At 37.2% G+C, this 20,201-nt stretch overlaps 3 protein-coding genes across 3 annotated transcripts in view; 1 reads left to right on the top strand and 2 right to left on the bottom strand.

The window, feature by feature from the left end:
- LOC133529575 (ubiquitin-like domain-containing CTD phosphatase 1) overlaps positions 1-20,201 on the bottom strand; it is a 275,695-nt gene that overhangs the window by 106,659 nt on the left and 148,835 nt on the right. The window lies entirely within an intron of this gene.
- Positions 1-20,201, bottom strand: part of LOC133529664 (uncharacterized) — a 149,140-nt gene that overhangs the window by 88,441 nt on the left and 40,498 nt on the right. The gene's annotated exons all lie outside the window — the stretch shown is intronic.
- LOC133529560 (uncharacterized) lies at positions 9,980-12,088 on the top strand. The gene has a single exon (XM_061867305.1). The coding sequence runs from the start codon at positions 10,137-10,139 to the stop codon at positions 11,382-11,384; it is 1,248 nt and encodes a 415-aa protein (XP_061723289.1). The 5' UTR covers positions 9,980-10,136; the 3' UTR covers positions 11,385-12,088.

The following is a 20,201-nucleotide window of genomic DNA, read 5'->3' as shown; positions in this document are numbered from 1 at the left end:
CTAAATTTAATCAATTGTTTATTTTTCTTGTATATTTTTACTGAGGTGTGCCATAAAGAGTATTCTATCTATCTATCTATCTATATTTACTTTGCATGCTTTTGTAGCACAAATTGCTGACGAATTCAAACATAAATGGTGCCGATCGGCCGATCAATTTTGTTCTAATTGAAATTGGAAGCTATTCAAGGAATTCTTTCATTCATTCATTCATTTCATTCGTGAGCCTCGTTCGCGCCAACAAATTCTTGGACAAGTAAAAGCGAAATGCACGCGCGACTGACATCGTTTAGATATCATTTTGTTGTCACAATGTAAGTTTGAATTGGCTTCTTAATCGAGCCTCCTTAATCACCTAAATACCTATTCTAAACAAAACAATTAAGGCTATGTCTAAATCTGTTAACTTCTATCTATCGAATAACGAAAATCAGAACAATGAATAATGCGATTGTTTTCTAGCGTGTAGCCGTCGGAGAACGCTTACAAAATAAATATTTTATTTCAAAACCAAATATCATGTTCTACATACAAAAATATTATCTCTTTCCGCGCTACCTAAGCGAGAAAACGATTTGTCGCGACTGCGATCTATTTCTAGTATACATTGAACTCCAGATTTATTTCAACAATTGGGTGCGTAGCCAACGTGCCAATCGTTAACGCTCCGTAGAGAACGAAATGCAACTGTCACTGTCGCTACGGAGCGTCAACGATTGGCACGTTGGCCTAGCACCCAGATTAAACAGGGAGCCTAGCCAAGTGACAATCTTTGATAGAAAACGCCAATCAAAAGTGAAATAATGTATCTTAATGTATCACGTGACATTTCGTTGCATCTGTTACTTTTTTTTCTATAGGCGTTTGTCGATGCTCGATTGTCATCTTGGCTAGGCCCCCAGATTTCACCTTCCGATACAAACGGAGTTTCGTTCTCATTTTAAAACTACGTGTGGGATTGTAATGAAACTTTGCACATATAATGACATGAGACATATCTAGGCCTGAAATAAGTTTATATAGCGCCAGCTTATAAAACAAACGCAATAGAGTAAACCTAGTTTTGCATGGAAAACTTAAATTCACTGTATTTTTAACCATGATATAGTACATTATAGTAACAAGGTAATCAGAGTCATAGATATCCTATTATAAGTACAAAGACTCAGACCAAATTGTTATATTAATCTTATTTTAAAAGAATCTAGCTATTTGTTTTAAAATAAGAGCGTTACTACGTTTGTTTGGGGAACCGAGCTTGCTGCGGTCTCTTAAATTGGTTAAGAGGCGATGCGCTTGGAAAGCTGTGTTCAACAGCCCTACCAAACAATATTTTCACAAGTCGCTCACACGCGAAAATTTACGAACTTTAGGCAACATTTTATTGTATTGACGTTGTTATTAGAGCTATTTTCCTTTAACAGAACTGAGTATTTGTACTCAAAGTAGAACATCTAAAATATCGGAGCATATTGCGCTTACAGTAAAGCAGAGACACAGTTTCAGAGACATAACTCAGTTGACATTTTTAAATAATATTTGTTGTGAATTTTATGTTACCGCGGGGAACGTTCTAATAATAGTTCCTGCTGTGTAAAATATAGTACTTTTCGATACAGTGGTAATATAGTATAATAATATGTCCGGAAGGAACGATTTGTCATTTTTATTTGCTACTTATTTCGAAATGTATTTATTATTACTAGACTAGTTTTATGTTGTTATAATATATAACGCCTTATGTATGTCAAGACCTCAAGAATGCATGGTTAAAATCGTGTGTCGGGTTTAATTGGCCCACGGTGTATATAGTATAAACTAGTTTTGCAACTACTAAGATCTTCGATTATAGGTAGGTACGTTATGGAATATAATTTTCCAAGTCAATCAACAGATCAAGTGTTAACTAGGCAAGTTTTCGACCGGATCCATTTGGTTTAGCGGCAGTTATTTCCCAGGGGTATAACTGGGTAACTTTAAAATGACTAAATCATCTCAATTTCTCCTGGGTCATAAAATTAATGGTTACATAACTGTGTAAGTTTTGATAGTGATCTAAACTCTATTAAATTTATAGGTGCCTAAAATAATAAATTGATATATTAATGGGAGCGTAAGTATGTTTACGGTTACAAAGAAGCAAAATGTTTCTTTTTAATTCTTGTATATTTTTTAATGTTGTTTGTTATTCAAAAGAACTTGATACTTAAATTTTCTAGCACCTGTTTTTCTCCAAAGATCATGCGCCATCAAATATCGGATGTTCTACAGGTCGCCAAATAGTATCATTGTAAAACACTAGTTTTTCTCGAATTTTATAAAAGAGTCAGTCGCTGGCATTATTATTCACTATTTTATACTTATTTCAAAATATCGGATTGGGCATTGTATGAAAAATACACGAAAAACAGTAACTGTTGTTTTTTAAATATATTTTACCATAGTTCTCCATAGATTTAGATTTATTTATTTCATAATAAAGACAGATTACATTATAAATTGCAGGCATGTCAATCTACAAGAATTTATATGTATTATATGATCGTCAAAACAGATATATAAAAACATAATCAATAAAATATCAATTCAAGATTAAATAATTACAGGATAATAATGTCAAGTCAAACGGGCCGATTCGAAGAATGAGATACGATAACGATAAGTTCTGGTTTAGATAAGTTCTCATTTAGATATCGTTTGTATGTCGTATAATTGACAAAAGCAGCTCGATTCGGGCAACCAATGTCACTTTGACATAAGAAATATCGTAGATATATCTTATTGGGATCACAGCGGAATCAAAATAAACGTCAATTTTGACATGTCATTTAGTTATCGATCTTTTAAAGCTCTTTCCAAGATCTTAAACGTGTCTTCATCATTCTTCGAATCGGGCCGAAACTTAGTTACGATCTCATTTTAAACCGACTAGCCAGATCGCCCTTAAACATTGTACTTACAATAGGATAAGATATATCTAGTCCTGTAATTAGTTTATGTAGCTTCAAATACCATTGTTAAATAAATACAGCGAATTTAAGTTGTTCATACAAAACTTGTTTATACTCTATTTCTTTTGTTTTATAAACTCATGTCATTGTATATGCAAAGTTTCATTACAATCCCACACGTAGTTTAGAAATGAGAAAGAGACTCCGTATATATATATATAGTGAATCAATAAATATATTCTGTAGGTAGGTATTACATAACAAGTAAGACTTATCTACTCTAATTTATTAAGCATTTTACATTATTTCCAGAATACTCAAATTTAAAATATGTGGTTTAAAACGGAGCATGGGGGTTATTTAAACGTAGTTTCAGTCGCAGACATCTCAATTTGCATTTAAATAAACTGTTAACATTGTGCCTTGATGCGTTCAATATGTTGACTCGGAGGACAAACAAGTTTACTGCGGTGTTCCACAAGGATCGGTATTAGGCCCGTTGCTGTTTATTATTTTTATTAATGATCTTCCATATAATATATCGTTTGGCAAAGCATACCTCTATGCAGACGATACCAGTATAATAATTCAAAATAATGACATTGCCTCACTCGAAGCTGATACAACTCTCACTTGGACACAATTGTTACACTGGTTTCAAAGTAATGGTCTCAAAATGAATTTAGATAAAACTAACTACATGACTTTTTGCAGACATACAAACAGCATTTCCTATGAGCTTCCATTACCTATTTCAAGAGTGGAAAACACAAAATTTCTCGGTATTGAATTAGACAATCAATTGCGCTGGTCAAACCAAATAGATGTGCTAAGAAAAAAACTAGCTAGTGCTGGTTATGCGTTAAGAAACCTATCCAAGATTTTGAATCCAACAGACCTGAGGGCTGTTTATTTTGCACATTTTGAGAGCATTCTAAGATATGGTCTGGAGGTATGGGGTAACAGTGTTCTAATAAATACCATCTTAATATTACAAAAGAAAGCTGTAAGATGTATTGATAAAGCTAAGCCCCCGGAACACTGTCGCCCACTTTTTGTTAAACATAAGATAATGACCGTCATTTCATTATACATCTTCTCAATTAGCATATTTATTTACAAAAACAAATCTAATTACCAGTGTAAATCCAATAACAGATTGCATGCCTTAAGAAATAACAATGATATTATTTTACCAAAATCAAATAATTATATTCATTTTAAAAGAAGTATTGAGTACAATGGAATCAAAATTTTTAATTTTTTAAGTAATGACATAAAAGAGTGCACTAATTTAAATGAATTCACAAAAAGGCTAAAATGTTATTTAATAAACAGACCTTATTACTCCTTGCAGGAATATTTCCAGAAACTGTATGAATAGTAATAATATTTTATTTAAATTTGTATAATACTCGTAATAATTTTCTTAGCTTCAGAATTACCGAACTATTAGCTATAGAAATTTAATGTCATCGTAAACTTAGGCTAAATGTATTACCTAGTGTAAGTTTTGCATGCCAAGTGTGGCAGAACATGCATTCATGTAACCTATCTACTGACATGACAAATTGTAATATCTGTGTAATGTTCTAGCAAAATAAATGATTCTGATTCTGATTCTGATTCCTTCTCGACGTTTTCAGATTTCTTTAACTTTCATACATTTAAACATTGTGTTATCTAGAGTAGACAGAAATTAGAATTAATGAGTGGAGTTTACCGAAATTTTACGAGGGTGGTTTGACAAGTCATTGGCATTGAGTAAAATAAAACTTTTTGGATTTTTTTTTTATATACTTACCCTCTACATGATTTCTTTTCAACACGATACATTTAGTCCAACGATATTTCAGCTTTTGCAGCCCCTCAAAAAAAAATCGTAAAACCCTGAAAACCCTCGTTCCAATTTAAATGACAGATGCAGTGACGGCATCAACGCCGCCGCAGTAATGCAGCTGCAATCGACATCCAAATGCCCAACGTGCAATGGGGACCGCAGGTAACCCCATTGCACGTTGGGCATAACGAAACATACCCTTTACCCGCTCGGTTCTCCATACAAACGTGTCATGCTTTATACATGTATACATTAAAGATAGCAGTTGAATAATAATTGTAACGTAGCAACATTGTTGCATTACCCCGAAAAATACAGGGGTAGTTGGGAAAATAACATTATACTACTGGCAACACGGTAGGTAGTGGGGACACGGATCAAGTTGGACATGCTCGTTCACTTGGGTCGAGGCAGTCATCGCGAAGGATCGGTCAGATCAGGGTACCTACAAGGACCTCCATTATTGTGTAAGTAATAGTCTCTCATTTTAAAACGACTAGCTAGATTGATCTGAAACGTTGTACTTACAATACGAAGGTATATCTAGTTCTGTAATTAGTTTATGTAGCTTCAGATACCATAGTTAAAAAAGTGTGTGAATTTAAGTGTTTCATACAAAGCTTGTGCTCGATTTCGTTTGTTTTATAAACTGGAGCTATGTTAACTAATTATAGAACTAGATATACTTCTTGTCATTGTATGTACAAACTTCCATTACAATCCAATAAGTAGTTTTAAAATGAGAACAAAACTCCGTCTGTATAGGAAGATGTCATTCGGCCGAGCTTGCCGGGGCTCTTAAAAACTACAGTACTTATACCTATTTTGGTACCTACTTAACGTTGAATTTAAGCACCATAAAATCCACCTGAAATTGGTTAAATAATTCATTCACAGTTTAGAATCTCGGTTATTTACGTGGCCATAACACGGCAACAATGCTTAGTACGTAATCGGGAGGCTGATTCGGCTTTTACAATTTAATAAGGTTTTCATTTTATTATGATGCGACCTTGAGTCGTTACATCATGCATTTCAAGTGCACCAATAAGTGCAAGCGAGATGCCTGATGAGAGATCGTGATTGCATTTCTTTAGCACAAATTAGCGTGATCCACTAATGCTCGTCGAATCAGGACTCAAGCATAAGATGAAAACCACAACCAGGAAACAAATTATGATTTTATGTAGGGCCATCAAAGACCTGTCGAAGAGACTCGGAGACCCCACAGGAGACTGAAGAGCTGGCATCTTTCTCACTCAACGTATCAGCCTAATAATCCAGCGAGGAAATGCTGCAGGCGTCATCGGTACTATGTCGCAGGGTCCAATTTTAGATTTCCTCCAGTCGCCCACTGCTGAGCAAAGGCCTCTTGTCGTGTATGCCACTTATCTCGGACCTAGGCTAGTCTCATCTCAGCCTACGGCCCGCCAGACGCTTCTTTCATCCGAAAGCGGCCACCAACTGTCAACATTTTGGTCCATCTGCCATCACTCTGCCTCGCAACATGTCCTGCCCATTACCATTTCAGCTTGCTAATAACGTCACCCACGCCACGCACATTGGTGCGGCGTCGGTCAAATTGTAAAAACAGAATCAACCGCCGAGACGTTTTCAACTTAGCATTACGAGTATAATGGAATTGCTCGGTAATCAGATTAAAATTACCCTTAATTTGGAAACACGAAGGCATTAAGATTATTTTATGTTTATTTTAGAAATGTCTACCTATGTTTAGCAAGCCAAATGATGGGTAATCATAACTGGATACCTATTTTGCGTGTTATGTCTCAATTTCTCTCAAGGTTATGAAGGTTTGAAGGCAGGTGTTTTCGCACAAATTCAATAGGGATTTTACCTCTTTTTGAGTTGCTGTACCTATTCTTTATATTGTTTTCTGTATTTAGGTGTGCAATAAAGAGTATTTGTATTGTACTATAAAGTCATCAACGATAATAACTTGATCAACGCAGCATGATAAAATTATGTTCTTATGGCCCTGCGATAAAAATCCGAAGCGATCAAAACCGATATGAAAACTTTTATATTTCATGTGTGCGAATTAGGCACTAGTCAAAATTTAAATTCAATGCCGTTATTAATTGTTGATTCAGACATATTTATGTTGAAGGTTCCATTTGTTTATTGAAACTAAACTACGCCTAAATTTTAAACATGTTACGCATTAAAACGGAACTGAAATATACAAAGAGTTTATTTAGTCACCTGCAATAATTTACGGGGTGAATATAAGGTATACTGAGCAACTTTTAGTATGGGACCCACCCCGAAATCGCGAAAAAAAATTACTCTCCCTTAGAAAATATCAAGGTTAAGGAAAATATAAAAATTATGTTACATAAGTATGGGCTGCAAACTTCTTCCCACGTACTACTCTAGAAAAAGCGGTAGCTCGCCTACACTCAATAAACGCAAGAAAGAACAAACAGATAAATAAAGAAAAGAAAAAAGCCCTTGCAACACAATTACATTCAGTTAGTTTTCATAAAAGAAACTGCTGACTATATTCCAAGTGTCCAAGGGGACGTGTTTATGTAACAGTTAACGAGTTTGTGAATTAAAACTAAATTGAATCAACTCGCGCCGGCGACTGCGCTAAAATTAAGACGGCAGCCACTATCTGACGTCATCAGATACAAAAAGTAGGTACGACAAACCCGTGACAAGACAAACGTCAATACAAACACGTGCTGCGGTGATAGCATGGTCGCGTTTTTATCGCCTGTCACAATCTAACAAGTATGTAAGTGCGAAAGTGACGCATAACACGACAGGTGATAAAAACGCGACCGTGCTACCACCGCTGGTTGATTGTTGAATGACGTCATCAATATCACGGTGAGCGAAAAATGAACAGTGACATTTAAAGTCATCTCCTTAATCGATTTTCTATTGCTGTTTATATTGCCGTCCCGCTCGCAGAGTGGCATCATGGGCGGGACAGCAATATAATGAGCGGCTCAATGTACGAAATTCTTGTGCTTAGACTTCTGACTCTAAGAAAAAGAAAATCTTCAACGCGGTTTAATTTACACTTGTTTAGGTTTCTGTACCCAAAGGGTAAAACGGGACCATATTACTAAGACTCCGCTGTCCGCCTGTCTGTCCATCTGTCACCAGACTATCTCATGAACCATGTTAGCTAGACAGTTGAAATTTTCACAAATGATCTATTTCTGTTGCCGCTATAACAACAAATACTAAAAAGTACGGAACACTCGTTGGGCGAGTCCGACTCGCACTTTTCCAGTTTTTTTTTAATGACTTCTAAAACTGTAATACATGGCCTGCAGTCCAAGCGGACATGTTTATGTTACCGTTAACGAGTTTGCGAATTAAAATGAAATTGAATCGGCACGCCTGCGACGCCGTTAAAATTAAAAGGATGCTTCTTCAGACTCGCTTTATGACTTACTAGCTGTGCCCGCGGCTCCGCCCGCGTGGAATTCGGTCTGTATCAGTAAATAACCGGCTCATTCACCGCTAATTTCTCTGCCTCTCCCCTTGAGGTGGAACTTGATGTAAAGTTGACAAATGGATACGCTAGAGGACTGTAGTCCAGATAAAATATTTTACAATTAGGTACCACTTAATAAAACTACACTCCAAAATCAATTGCTTTTTTTTTTTCAAATTCGCCCTTATTCAAATTTTTGACGTGATTTAAACGAAACGATGTATATCGGACAATACAGTTCCACTTTTGTATTTTTTTTACGTCCTTGACTGTACCTATCCAAATCATGTCCATGTCGGTGCTCCAGACCAATCAGTCTAAGCATGAAAAGGTAAGAAATATACACATAGAATCCATACTTCCGAACACTTTCGAATTTAGGTGTAATACCTATTAGAAGTAGGATTAGAGGAAAGGAGAATAGATATCAAAAACTTGAGGCCGAGTATTTACATTTTGTTTACAGTTATGTTTATGTATGCACAACTAAATGTATACATATAATTATATCTACAGTTACATACTAATAAGTAGGTATGTAATAGTATAGTACATAACATTGACATTTTACAATATTTATTTGTACACCACATTGCAAGTCTCCCCGGCGGGCATTAGCACGAATAGCTCCGTGCGGCTGGTAACGCGCGAGCACGCCACGTAGAGCTGCCCGTGCGAGAAGCAGCCCGTGCGCAGGTCCACGCCGGCGGCGCGCAGCGTCTGCCTCTGCGACTTGTTGATGTTCATGGCGAAGCAGACGCTCACGGAGAACTGTAGGCGCTTGAAGTGGAACGGGAAATTACTCAGGATGAGGGGGATGCGCGGGATGAACACGACTTCTGCGGCGCCGCACCCCGTCAGGATCTGTGCCTCAATGAGGTTTCGCTGCAGCTGCACTACTTTTAGGTGGGTTCCGTTGCATAAATTCGGAGGCGACAAATTCTGAAGAAGCATGATTGGAACTCCAACTTTCAGGGTTAATGTGTGTGCTGGGAGGAAGCACTCAATGAGCTAAGGAACTAAGGAACTCTACCGGGTATGTTATGACATTGCCTTCATCCAAGACAGTGTAAATGGAATTATAATATACTGCATGTTCACCTTCGATTTCCGCCTGCTCATTTTTCTGCGTGAGCATGGACCGTTCCTCTATGGGCGTGAGTATGGATCTCTCACAAACCCAAGAATGGCTCAGGTCTCCGTACACGCTCCGAATGAGGTTTTTAACGGATGGAACGATCCTGCATAACGTCTCTGGTAGTTGTGGCTACGCCTAAAATCACGATCTTCGCTATATTTTCGTAACCTCAATGCGTTGCGAGACTTTCGTGAAAGGTTCGCTTTTTTTCGGGAAGGCATTCAGGAGAGAGAAAGAAGCGATACGTATGAATATGGATACGATAAAATTACGATTAGGTATAATTCATGACGGAGAAAATATTTTTTTTTAATAATTATGCAATTATACGCGTGTTGATGTGTGTTGATTTTGCCACTACTTAACTATGTAAGTAAACTCATTTTTAACCGACTTGAAGATTTCAAAAGTAGGAGGTTATCAATTCGGTGTGTATTTTTTTTAAATGTTTGTTACTCCACAACTCCGTCATTTCTGAACCGATTTTCTATATATATACAGATTGGTCCCGTTTTTATCAAAACTCAGTTACATAACACAATAAACATTATAAATGATGATGAATGATGATATGTAGAGAGGCGTCAATGAGATCGGACGTGTTTATGAAAATAATTAATTATTCGCGTGCAAATTTCGTGACTGTCTGCATTTCCAATCGTGCATTATCTGGGTCATTAGTCATCTATCGCACCCACGGCTATAGTATAATGTCTAAGTGGAGCAAAAATGTCGGAAAATAGCCCATTTAATCGTAGTGGACTAACACGCCGCAGCCCGCCCTCAACACCCACACCGCAGCCCGGCCCGCCCGGGCCCGCACCCGCAAACATGCAACAGGAAGAAGAGCCCCCGAAGGTATTTCCCACAAGTGACATCCAAACCTGGCTAAAGAAGATTGAACTGAACCTGCAAGACGTATGCGCTACATCTGCAGAAGGTAAACTTAACTCTGACCAGAAGATTAGAATTAACAACCTGTGTCGTACCGTGACCCACTATGCCTCACAAATGGCTGTTGAATATCAAGCCCTGAAACAACATGCAATCCAAGCATATCAGTCCCGCCAAGCTCACCAGGAAAAAATAGACCTCGCACAACGCTTCAAAGAACTAAAGGAGTCGATTGAGGAATCAAGCCGATCAGTCTCGGGATCTGTCTCGTTTGCCGACGCCCTTAAGAAAAATGGATCAAGGTACGTCCAACCATCTAACATCAGTTCAGTCGCAATTTACCCGGTCGACAAATTGAAATCGAGCGAGGAGACAAAATCCCTCGTTCAAAAGATTATCCGGCCCGACGAAATGAAGCTGCACGTGAGAGGGTTGCGCAAGATCAGAAACGGCGGTGTAGTTATAAGCACTGACTCCAGAGAGGACGTCATAAAACTCAAGCAATCAGCGCAGCTTACGACCTCTGGACTTACTGTTGATGAGCCACAAAAACGCAAGCCCAGAATTGTAGTCATCGGAGTTCCCACGGACATGCAGGAACCTGAAGTTCTGAAATGTATTTACCAACAAAACTTAGCCGATAAATTACAAGGTTGGTCGCTTGAAAAATTTATGGCATCGATTAAGCTAAGTCACAAATCCGGGAAAAAAGGCGCCGAGACCTGTAATTATATAATTGAGGTCTCTGGAGTGATACGCAAGGCCTTAATTACGAACGATAGAGTTTTTGTGAACTGGTCATCGTGCCCTGTAAGGGATTTCACCCTGGTTACCCGCTGCTTTAAATGTCAATTCTACGGTCATGCAGCGAAGACCTGCAAAATGGAGTCTAACGTCTGCGGACATTGCGGCGAAGCGGGTCACTCATTTAAGGAATGTACAAAAAAGGACAAAGCACCAAAGTGTGCAACATGCTTCCACTACAAGAAACCATGCGACCACGAAACAGGCGACGCCGAATGCCCAGCTAGACAAATGGCCGAAAAAAGGTATATAAACTCCATAGATTATGAAGGCGCCTAAGAGCGCTAACTCTTCACATATTTATATAGCACTTATTGTTTTTATTAGTTTAACTACCTATGAATAATAGCATATTCTCTGACCTAGATAGTTTCTCTGTATCAGAGTCTAAAGCATGCGATGTCGAAACTTGCAAACAACACATTCGTCTCTGTCAGAATTCATTATCAATTTTAACTCAAAACATACGCAGTATTTCCAAAAATTTTGATAATTTTAATGTATTTCAACAAAGACTGGATATTACTTGTGACATCATTGTACTGACAGAATGTTGGCTTAATACCCATACTAATCTACCAAATATGCCAGGTTTCATATCGTATAGCAGTAAGTTTAATTATAACCAAAACGACGGGGTAGTAGTTTATGTTAAAAATAACTTAAACATCACAGTTGAGGAACCCCATATACTAGATTGCAATCGGCTTTTAATTAAAATCGGATCAGATACTGCAATATTAGCCTTGTATAGACCCCCCTCCTTTAAAAATATAAGTAATTTTATCGAATCTCTGGATGAAAATCTAAGTAAATTAACATCCTTTAAAAATATAATATTGATAGGAGATATTAATATCAACATACTAGCTGAAAGCAGCGAATCGTCTTTGACAGCCCAGAGCTACCTTAACCTATGCTCTTTCCATGGCTTACTCCCAGCGCACACGCTTCCTACGCACCAAAGCGGGTCTTGCTTAGATCATATTATGGTAAAATCGAATTATTCGGCATTAGCACTTGTTACTAACTCTACAGTGACCGACCATAGAGCTGCCCTACTAACCCTATATCGTAAATCACGTAACACATGCACTCGCACGCAATTTGTCTCTAAATTAAACATAAACAAACTTAGAGATGATTTATGCAATATTGACTTTGGCCCCGTTTATAATTCTGCTGATGCAGAAAATAGTATGCTCTACTTGATTAAAAATGTCCAACAAGCAATATTACTTAACACTTATAATACACGTTTAAATAGCAAGAATTTTAATATAAAACCATGGATTACCCCAGGACTTCTTCGATCCATGAGACACAGGGATAAACTTCACCTAAAAGCTAAAGCAAATCCAGACAATCTTATATTGCAACTGTCGTATAAAAGATATCGTAATTTTTGTAACAACCTATTGAAAAACGTAAAAACAAACTACGACAAAAAACAGCTGGAAATTGCTGGAAAAAACAGTAAATTAGTTTGGAAATATATTAAAAACGTAACATACACAACAAAACAACGTGAATCATCTGCAAGTTTGTTGAAAGTAGGCCCGTCTGAATTGCTAGCTGCAAATAGCACAAATGAATTTTTCGTTAACATAGGCAAAAACCTGGCTGATAAAATCCAGGAGGATCCGTCTTCACCCCCCTCAAGAATACATTTTAGTACATATAAATCCTCGAAATCATTTGTCCTATTAAACACGGATGAAGCTGAGGTTGAAAGGATTATCATGAGCCTAAAAGACGATTCCGCGGTCGGTTGGGATGGCATATCGAACAAAATAATAAAGGCATTCAGACATATCCTGGTTCCACCACTAACATATATATTTCAAAAGTGCATCTCTGAAGGAATATTTCCGAAATGTCTTAAAAAATCCGTTGTAATCCCTGTCTATAAATCTGGAAGCAAAGTTCAAGTAACAAATTATAGACCGATTTCTCTTTTGCCAGCGACATCAAAAATTCTGGAAAAAATTATTAATAATAGACTTGTGCAATATTTGGAGAAGCATGCTTTTTTGTCAAAGACGCAGTTTGGTTTTAGGTCCAAGTTATCAACTGCAGATGCTGTACACGAATTGACAGACTATTTAGTTCAGGAACTAGACAAGGGTAATAAGACAATTGGAATTTTTCTGGACCTCGCAAAAGCTTTTGACACCGTTTCTATTTCCATTTTACTGCACAAGCTTGAATCACTAGGTATTAGGGGCACACAGCACAAATTAATCGCGAGCTACCTAAACGGACGAACTCAATGCGTAAAAATAGATAACATCATCAGCTCAGATTTAGAAAACACATCTTACGGCTTGCCACAAGGGAGCGTTTTGGCCTCTACCCTATTTTTAATTTACATTAATGACCTATGCAATCTAAAGATAGATAGTGGCAAAATCATTTCCTACGCAGATGACACTGCGCTACTTTTTTCCGCAAAGTCAACAAACGAGGTTTACGAGTACGCACAACGAGGATTCAATGTTGTAACTAACTGGCTAAAACTTCATCTACTAACACTGAACTCTGAGAAAACAAACTTTATAAGCTTTTCCATGCGGAAATCAGACCCAATGTCAAATAATCACACACTTTACGCACATAACTGTGAGGACGAAACAAATAAGCCCTGTACATGCCCATCTATAGCTATTACTGACAACATTAAGTATTTGGGAGTCATTATTGACGAAACTCTCTCTTTTAAAAATCACATTGAAGCATTGTGCAATAGAGTTCGAAAATTAATATTTGTATTTAAAAAACTTCGATCGATAGGTGATCAAACTTTAATCAAGCAAGTATACTTTTCACTGTGTCAATCGATACTAAGTTACTGTATTTCTTCCTGGGGTGGTACAGCTAAAACAACACTAATAAACCTAGAAAGAGCCCAGAGAGCTGTACTAAAGGTAGCTACTTACCGCCCATTCTTATACCCCACTGAACTCCTTTATAAAGCATGTGAAGTACTAACTGTTCGTCAACTATTTATATTAAGCACAACACTTAAGCAGCACACCAAAATTCCTTTCAACACTGCATATACTAACAAAAGGCGCAAAGATATTATATGTATACAAACCGTACAAAGAAAACACGTATTTTCTTCTAGATTTTTTCTCTTTTTGGGCCCTTATTTGTACAACAGGTTAAATTCAAAATTAGACTTATACCCACTTAGCTATGTTGGTTGTAAGAATATTCTACGACGCGCCCTTCAAAAAATGACATACGATGATACAGAGAACTTACTAATAGTCGTAAAATGATTTCTTACTGTACTTGGATATAGAATAATTAAATAAGTTATTTTGTTAAGGTTATCACCCTACCAGATTTTTATTGTGTACTATTTATAATTATTATAATTAAGTGAATAATTACAAATTAATTAATATGGTCCTATTCTGCCTGAAACACAGGAACTCCTAGTTCAGGCATTTGTAAACTTTTCCTTATCCTTAATCCTTAGTCTTTAAGTGCTAACACTGTACTTATACTGTTTTCAATAAAATTATTTGTATTTGTATTTGTATTTGTATTTGTATTAGGAATCGAGGGAACTCTTCAAATGTGAAATGCATACATATAATGATTTTTGTATTTTCTTTAACAAATCTAGCATTTACATTTAAAAAAGTGACATTTGATGAAGTGGAACTGCTGATGATGATCAGAATGGAACTCTTCAACGATACATAGTACACGTTTGGCGATTTGTCCTCTTCGCTGTGTTTGTTAAGTAAATTTGATTTTCAAGACAAATTTTTGTCAAGTTCGAGTTCTGACGATGAGGAATCGAGGGAACTCTTCAAATGTGAAAGGCATACATATAGTGATTTTTGTATTTTCATCAACAAATCAAGTATTTACATTTGTAGAAGTGACATTTTATGAAGTGGAACTGTTCATGATGAACAGAACGGAACTCTTCAACGATGCATAGTTCACGTTTGGCAATTTGTTCTCTTTGCATGTTTGTCAAGCAGTTAGATTTTCAAGGCACATTTTTATATTTCTATCCTATTCAGTTTTTTTAATAATTATCTGGTGCTTTATTTCATGCATGGTGTGAAATAATTTATCTTAAATAAAGTCGAATACCCTATTGCGGGTATCTTACCAGTCAACCATAGGGCAAATCTGAAATGTCAAGGTGGGTGCAGTGACAAAAAAAAACATGTTACCCCCTTTTCTACATGATTAGGCGTAGGAAGCTGTCTTTTTAATTTAATTGTATGAAATCAAAAATCAACAATAATCGTTCTTTCACCGGTCTCCCTCATTGATGTCGGTTTTTTTTTTTCTTAAAAATTATTAGTTTACTTGATTACTAAATGTTTACTCAATTCCCCAAAAGATGGCACTGTGCGATGTATGGCAATTAATTTACTGTCGTTTAATTTCGTTGTATTATTACATCAACACAATTGAAATTGAATTGATATCCGTACCCCCCTCTTCTAACTTTAGAGTTAATTTGGCAAAATCCTTCCTCGGTGGCTTAATTTCAGCATCATATCTGTTAGTTTAGCAGGGTACTCGATACTCTTAGAACATATTTGTTGTAAAAGTGTGCACCTCCTTCCTAAGTAGCGCCCTAAGATTCAGGTGCAAACTTAACTCAATCGAGTGTAGTGACTAACCCCCCTTCTAGGGGTTGAATTTTTATAGCCTATAACCTGGCCGGTGATTTTCTCGACTGATTAGTAAAGTTTGCATCAAAATCCGTTCAGCCGTTTTCACGTGATGCGAAGTTAAATAAACAGACAAACAGACAAAAATTCTAAAAACTGTTGAAACGTGTTCTGTTATCGATTCTTAGTATCCCCAGCCTACTTTTTTTCGAATATCTTCCATGTACAGACTTTCGACCCCCTTCAGCTTTATTATATGTATAGATGACGTAGGCGCTATTGTTTTTACAAGCTTTTATTTAATTTCACCTGTCCCGTTGTCTGCCTGTCTGTAATCAAATCTAGCAAGTTAAATTTGACCCACTTCCCGGTTTCCGATAAAGCTAAAAATTTGCATACATATGTACGAGTAAGGTGGGTGACAAGTGACAATGCAATATTGGTACCATCGAGATGATCTGATGATGGAGACAAGATGGCCATTGGAACTTCATGATAAAACAACGCGATCTAATGTATTTGGGGTTGTTGGAATTGTCTTGGTGAGTATTAGTTGCCTGTGAAAAGAAAAGTACAGTCAGCGATAAAAGCTTGTATCAAAAATGTAATTGTTGACAAAAAACGAGCAAGTGCGAGTCGGACTCGCCCACCGAGGGCTCCGTACATTACTTTCCAAATTTCATTCTTATAGGTCAACGGGCAGTACCCTATAAATTTTGATTCCCTCGAGAGTGTCGAAATATACGTTTTTGCGTCATAAACAGCCGTATCTTTTTTTACGTAAACTAATAAGTTTGATTTTTTTCACAGCTTAAAGACTGTTTAATGATTATAATTTCAACTCGGTACCTCCACGCTTTCCCGGTATAAAGGATCTTGACAGACGGACTGACGGACGGCCAGACGGACGCAAAACAAAGTGATCCTATAATGGATCCGTTTGAGGTACGGAACCCTAAAAACTTATTTTAATGTGGAAAGATAATAGAGAAGGTTCTCAAGACGAATTAAGTATAATGTATAAAACTAAGGTTGGTGAAGAGAAGGATTTAAAGGATTTTCCACCAAGCTCGTAAAAGCTCTCTTTATTGTTCAAAAACTAATGAGAAAGTTGCATTTTGTCCACAAGTGCTGCAAAATAATTTGAAGTAAATTTTTGAGTTATTTCCTCGTCCTGCTTTGTAGAATTTGCTTTTAACGAAGTGATGATTTTGAATAATAAATATTTAATAGTTTATTTTGATTTCATTTGTAATGTTCACAGTCAGTAAGTAAATATTATTTATTGCACCACATAGGTAAACAAATTCAAAACAGATTTACAATGTAAATAAATGTAGCAAAAGGCGATCTTATCGCTATAAGCGATCTCTTCCAGACAACCTTAGGGTAGCAGGAAACAACAGGTAGTGCCCAAATAAATTAGAGGAGTAAGAAATTTCACACATCAAGGAAACAGTACATGAAATAAATATATAGCAATACATCTAAATAGTAAAATAAATATAAATACAATCAGTATTTGCGAAATGAAGGTATTAAATTAAACGCCAAATCAGTAATATCTACGCGGCAGTCCCTTGAGCATTTGTTTTATTGTATTCGTGACATATTAAGCGAAAACAATGGACTCTGCGTTGAGATAGCCATCTAGATTGTTTTGTCAGTCCGTACAGGTCTTAGATTTACGGATGTGCCCTTAAATAATATGATGTTTTCCCATACTCGGGACAATGGTGTTCAAGACGTAGACGCCCTTTTGACAATTCATTTAACTTTTGCGTCAGCATCACACCGCTACGGCTGGTGTAGTATGTACAGGCGACTGCAGAGATAACAGGGGATTCATAGCATAGGAATTTGTTTGCAGGGGGTCATTGTTAAAATTATACCAATGTAATTGCACCTTTATGCTTTGTTTTTAGTGGTAACACTGACATATAGTTTTAAAACTTATTTCCGGGTTCCGGTCTTCATAGCTCTCTGTCATTCGTGTCAAGTGTAATGGTGTATCATCTATTAAAATAAAACTCATATTTCAAGTTTAAAACTGTTTTCTTTATTTAATTCTATCAGGTTATGGGCCCAGGCACATATTCCTGTGAAATTAAATAAGAATTCAGGAAGTCCATCGCCGAAAGAAACGTGGCGGCGATCAGTATAAAAGTGAGGTTATGTACGAACGCCATTGCTGAAAATACAAAATAATTTATTACTTGCTCGGCTGAGAGAGCAAGGGAGGACAGCAAGATGGAGTTAAATCTCAACACAAACAACAGCTTGATAAAGCTGGAAGGATCCAGTAATTGGAATATATGGAAATTTCAAACCACCGTGTTACTGAGAGGCCAAAATTGGTTGGACATTGTTGAGGGAAAGAGTATAAAACCCGAAGAAACTGGTAGTGATCGAAGTACTTGGGAGACGAAAGATGCAAAGGCTCAAGCCTTGTTGGTTACGCGTATGACGGAGAATGCCATGCTGCATATTATATCATGTTCAACCTCAGCTCAAATGTGGAAGAAACTACATAGTGTTTATGAGCAAAAGACAGAGACAAGTATCCATATTATACAGCAACGTTTCTTTCAATTTAAATATGAACCAGGGACTGAGATGTCTACATTTCTATCAAAGATACAGGAAATGCAGAATCAGCTCAAACAGATGGGTGAAGAAGTCTCGGATAAGTTTGTGATTACAAAAGTTTTGATGTCGCTGCCTGAGGAGTACAAACATTTTGTATCTGCTTGGGAGTCTGCCCCTGATGACAAGCAAACTATGGATAACTTGGTGGCGAGATTACTAGTAGAAGAAGAAAGAGTAAAAGAAAAAGGTAAAGCGCTCCAGCCAGCCCCAGCCTCATCAGCTTTTGTAGCGAAGAATAAAAAGAATGTTAAGTGCATGAAGTGTAATAGACTTGGACATTATGCCAGTGAGTGTAGAAGCAACAATAGTAACAACAAGAGTGAAGGACATAATAACAAATGTTTCTATTGTGGAAAAGGGGGTCATAACAAAGCACAGTGTTGGTTTAGGAAGAACAAGGAACAAAAGAAAAGTAACGCGTTTGTGGTGTTTGATTCACCAGAACTATATAATAAGACTCTTTTTATGGTTGATTCTGGGTCGAGTGAACATATATGCCGCGATCGTGGACTATTTTCAAAATTTACTAGCGCAAAAAGTGAATGGAAAGTCGAAGTAGGTAATGGTGCGGGACTTAGTGTGCTAGGACATGGACAGATGGCGGTAGAAGTGCATAACGGGAGTGAATGGGTTGAAACAACCATAGATGATGTTTTGTTCGTTCCGGATATGAAATTAAATCTCTTCTCTGTCAACTGTGTGACAGATAAAGGTTATGTTGTGTTGACAGATGACACTTCAAGCAAAATTTGTAAAAATAACGAAGTCTGTGCGGTTGCAAAACGAATTGGGAAGTCGTGTTATTTAGAATTTCGGTTTAAAAACAATGTGGCGAGTGTTGCTAAAACATTGGACGGTACCTTGATTGAGTGGCATGAAAAATTAGCACATCAGAACTTCGATCATGTCAGAAAAGTGCTTGCGAAAAATAACGTTAATATAAAGAGTGCTTCTGTTCCCAAGTGCGAAAGTTGCCTCGAAGGCAAAATACATCGCTTGCCGTTTAGTAACAGCGAGAGTGTGACCACAAGAACGTGCGAACTAATCCACGCGGACACTTGTGGCCCGATGGAAGTTGCGTCTATAAGCGGTTCAAGGTACTTCGTGGTATTAAAGGATGACTTTTCGAACTACAGAACAGTTTATTTTGTGAAAAACAAATACGAGGTGAAGGACTGTATCAACGATTTTGTGAACAAATCGGAAAACGTCACAGGAAACAGAGTTCGAGTGTTTCGTAGTGATAACGGAACAGAATTTGTAAACAAAGACGTGAAGGAGATGTTTTCGAGATGCGGAATAGAACATCAGACAAGCGTTCCTTACACCGCAGAACAGAACGGAAAAGCCGAACGCGAAATTCGTATTCTGGTAGAGGCTGCTAGGACTATGCTGAGTGCTAAGAACTTGCCAAAAGAGTTGTGGGCAGAGGCGGTGGCAACAGCAGCTTTTGTACTGAATAGGACTGGGAAAAGCAAAGATAGTGAAAAATCCCCTTATGAAGTCTGGTCAGGGAAATGTTTTGACATTCACCGGCTAAAACCCTTTGGTTCCCCAGTGTATACTCATATTCCCAAAGAAAAGAGGATGAAGTGGGACCGAAAAGGCGAAAAAGGGTTGATGGTTGGATACGGAGAATCTGTAAAGGGCTACAGAGTATACTATCCAAATACAAAGAGTGTGGAATTAAAGAGGGATATAGTGTTCTTAGAAAACAAAGAATCAATAGATGAGAGTCAGCATGAGGTCACCATGACCACACCAGAAAACAGAGATAGTAAAACTGAAGAGC

The sequence above is a fragment of the Cydia pomonella genome, chromosome 21 (genome assembly GCF_033807575.1).
Source record: "Cydia pomonella isolate Wapato2018A chromosome 21, ilCydPomo1, whole genome shotgun sequence".
Lineage (NCBI taxonomy): Eukaryota > Metazoa > Arthropoda > Insecta > Lepidoptera > Tortricidae > Cydia > Cydia pomonella.
Note: the sequence above shows the minus strand (reverse complement) of the source record. Positions and strands in the feature narration are given on the sequence as shown.

Bases quoted from the DNA above. Each gene is read 5' to 3' on its own strand.
- LOC133529560 (XM_061867305.1), top strand. From the start codon at position 10,137: ATGTCGGAAAATAGCCCATTTAATCGTAGTGGACTAACACGCCGCAGC.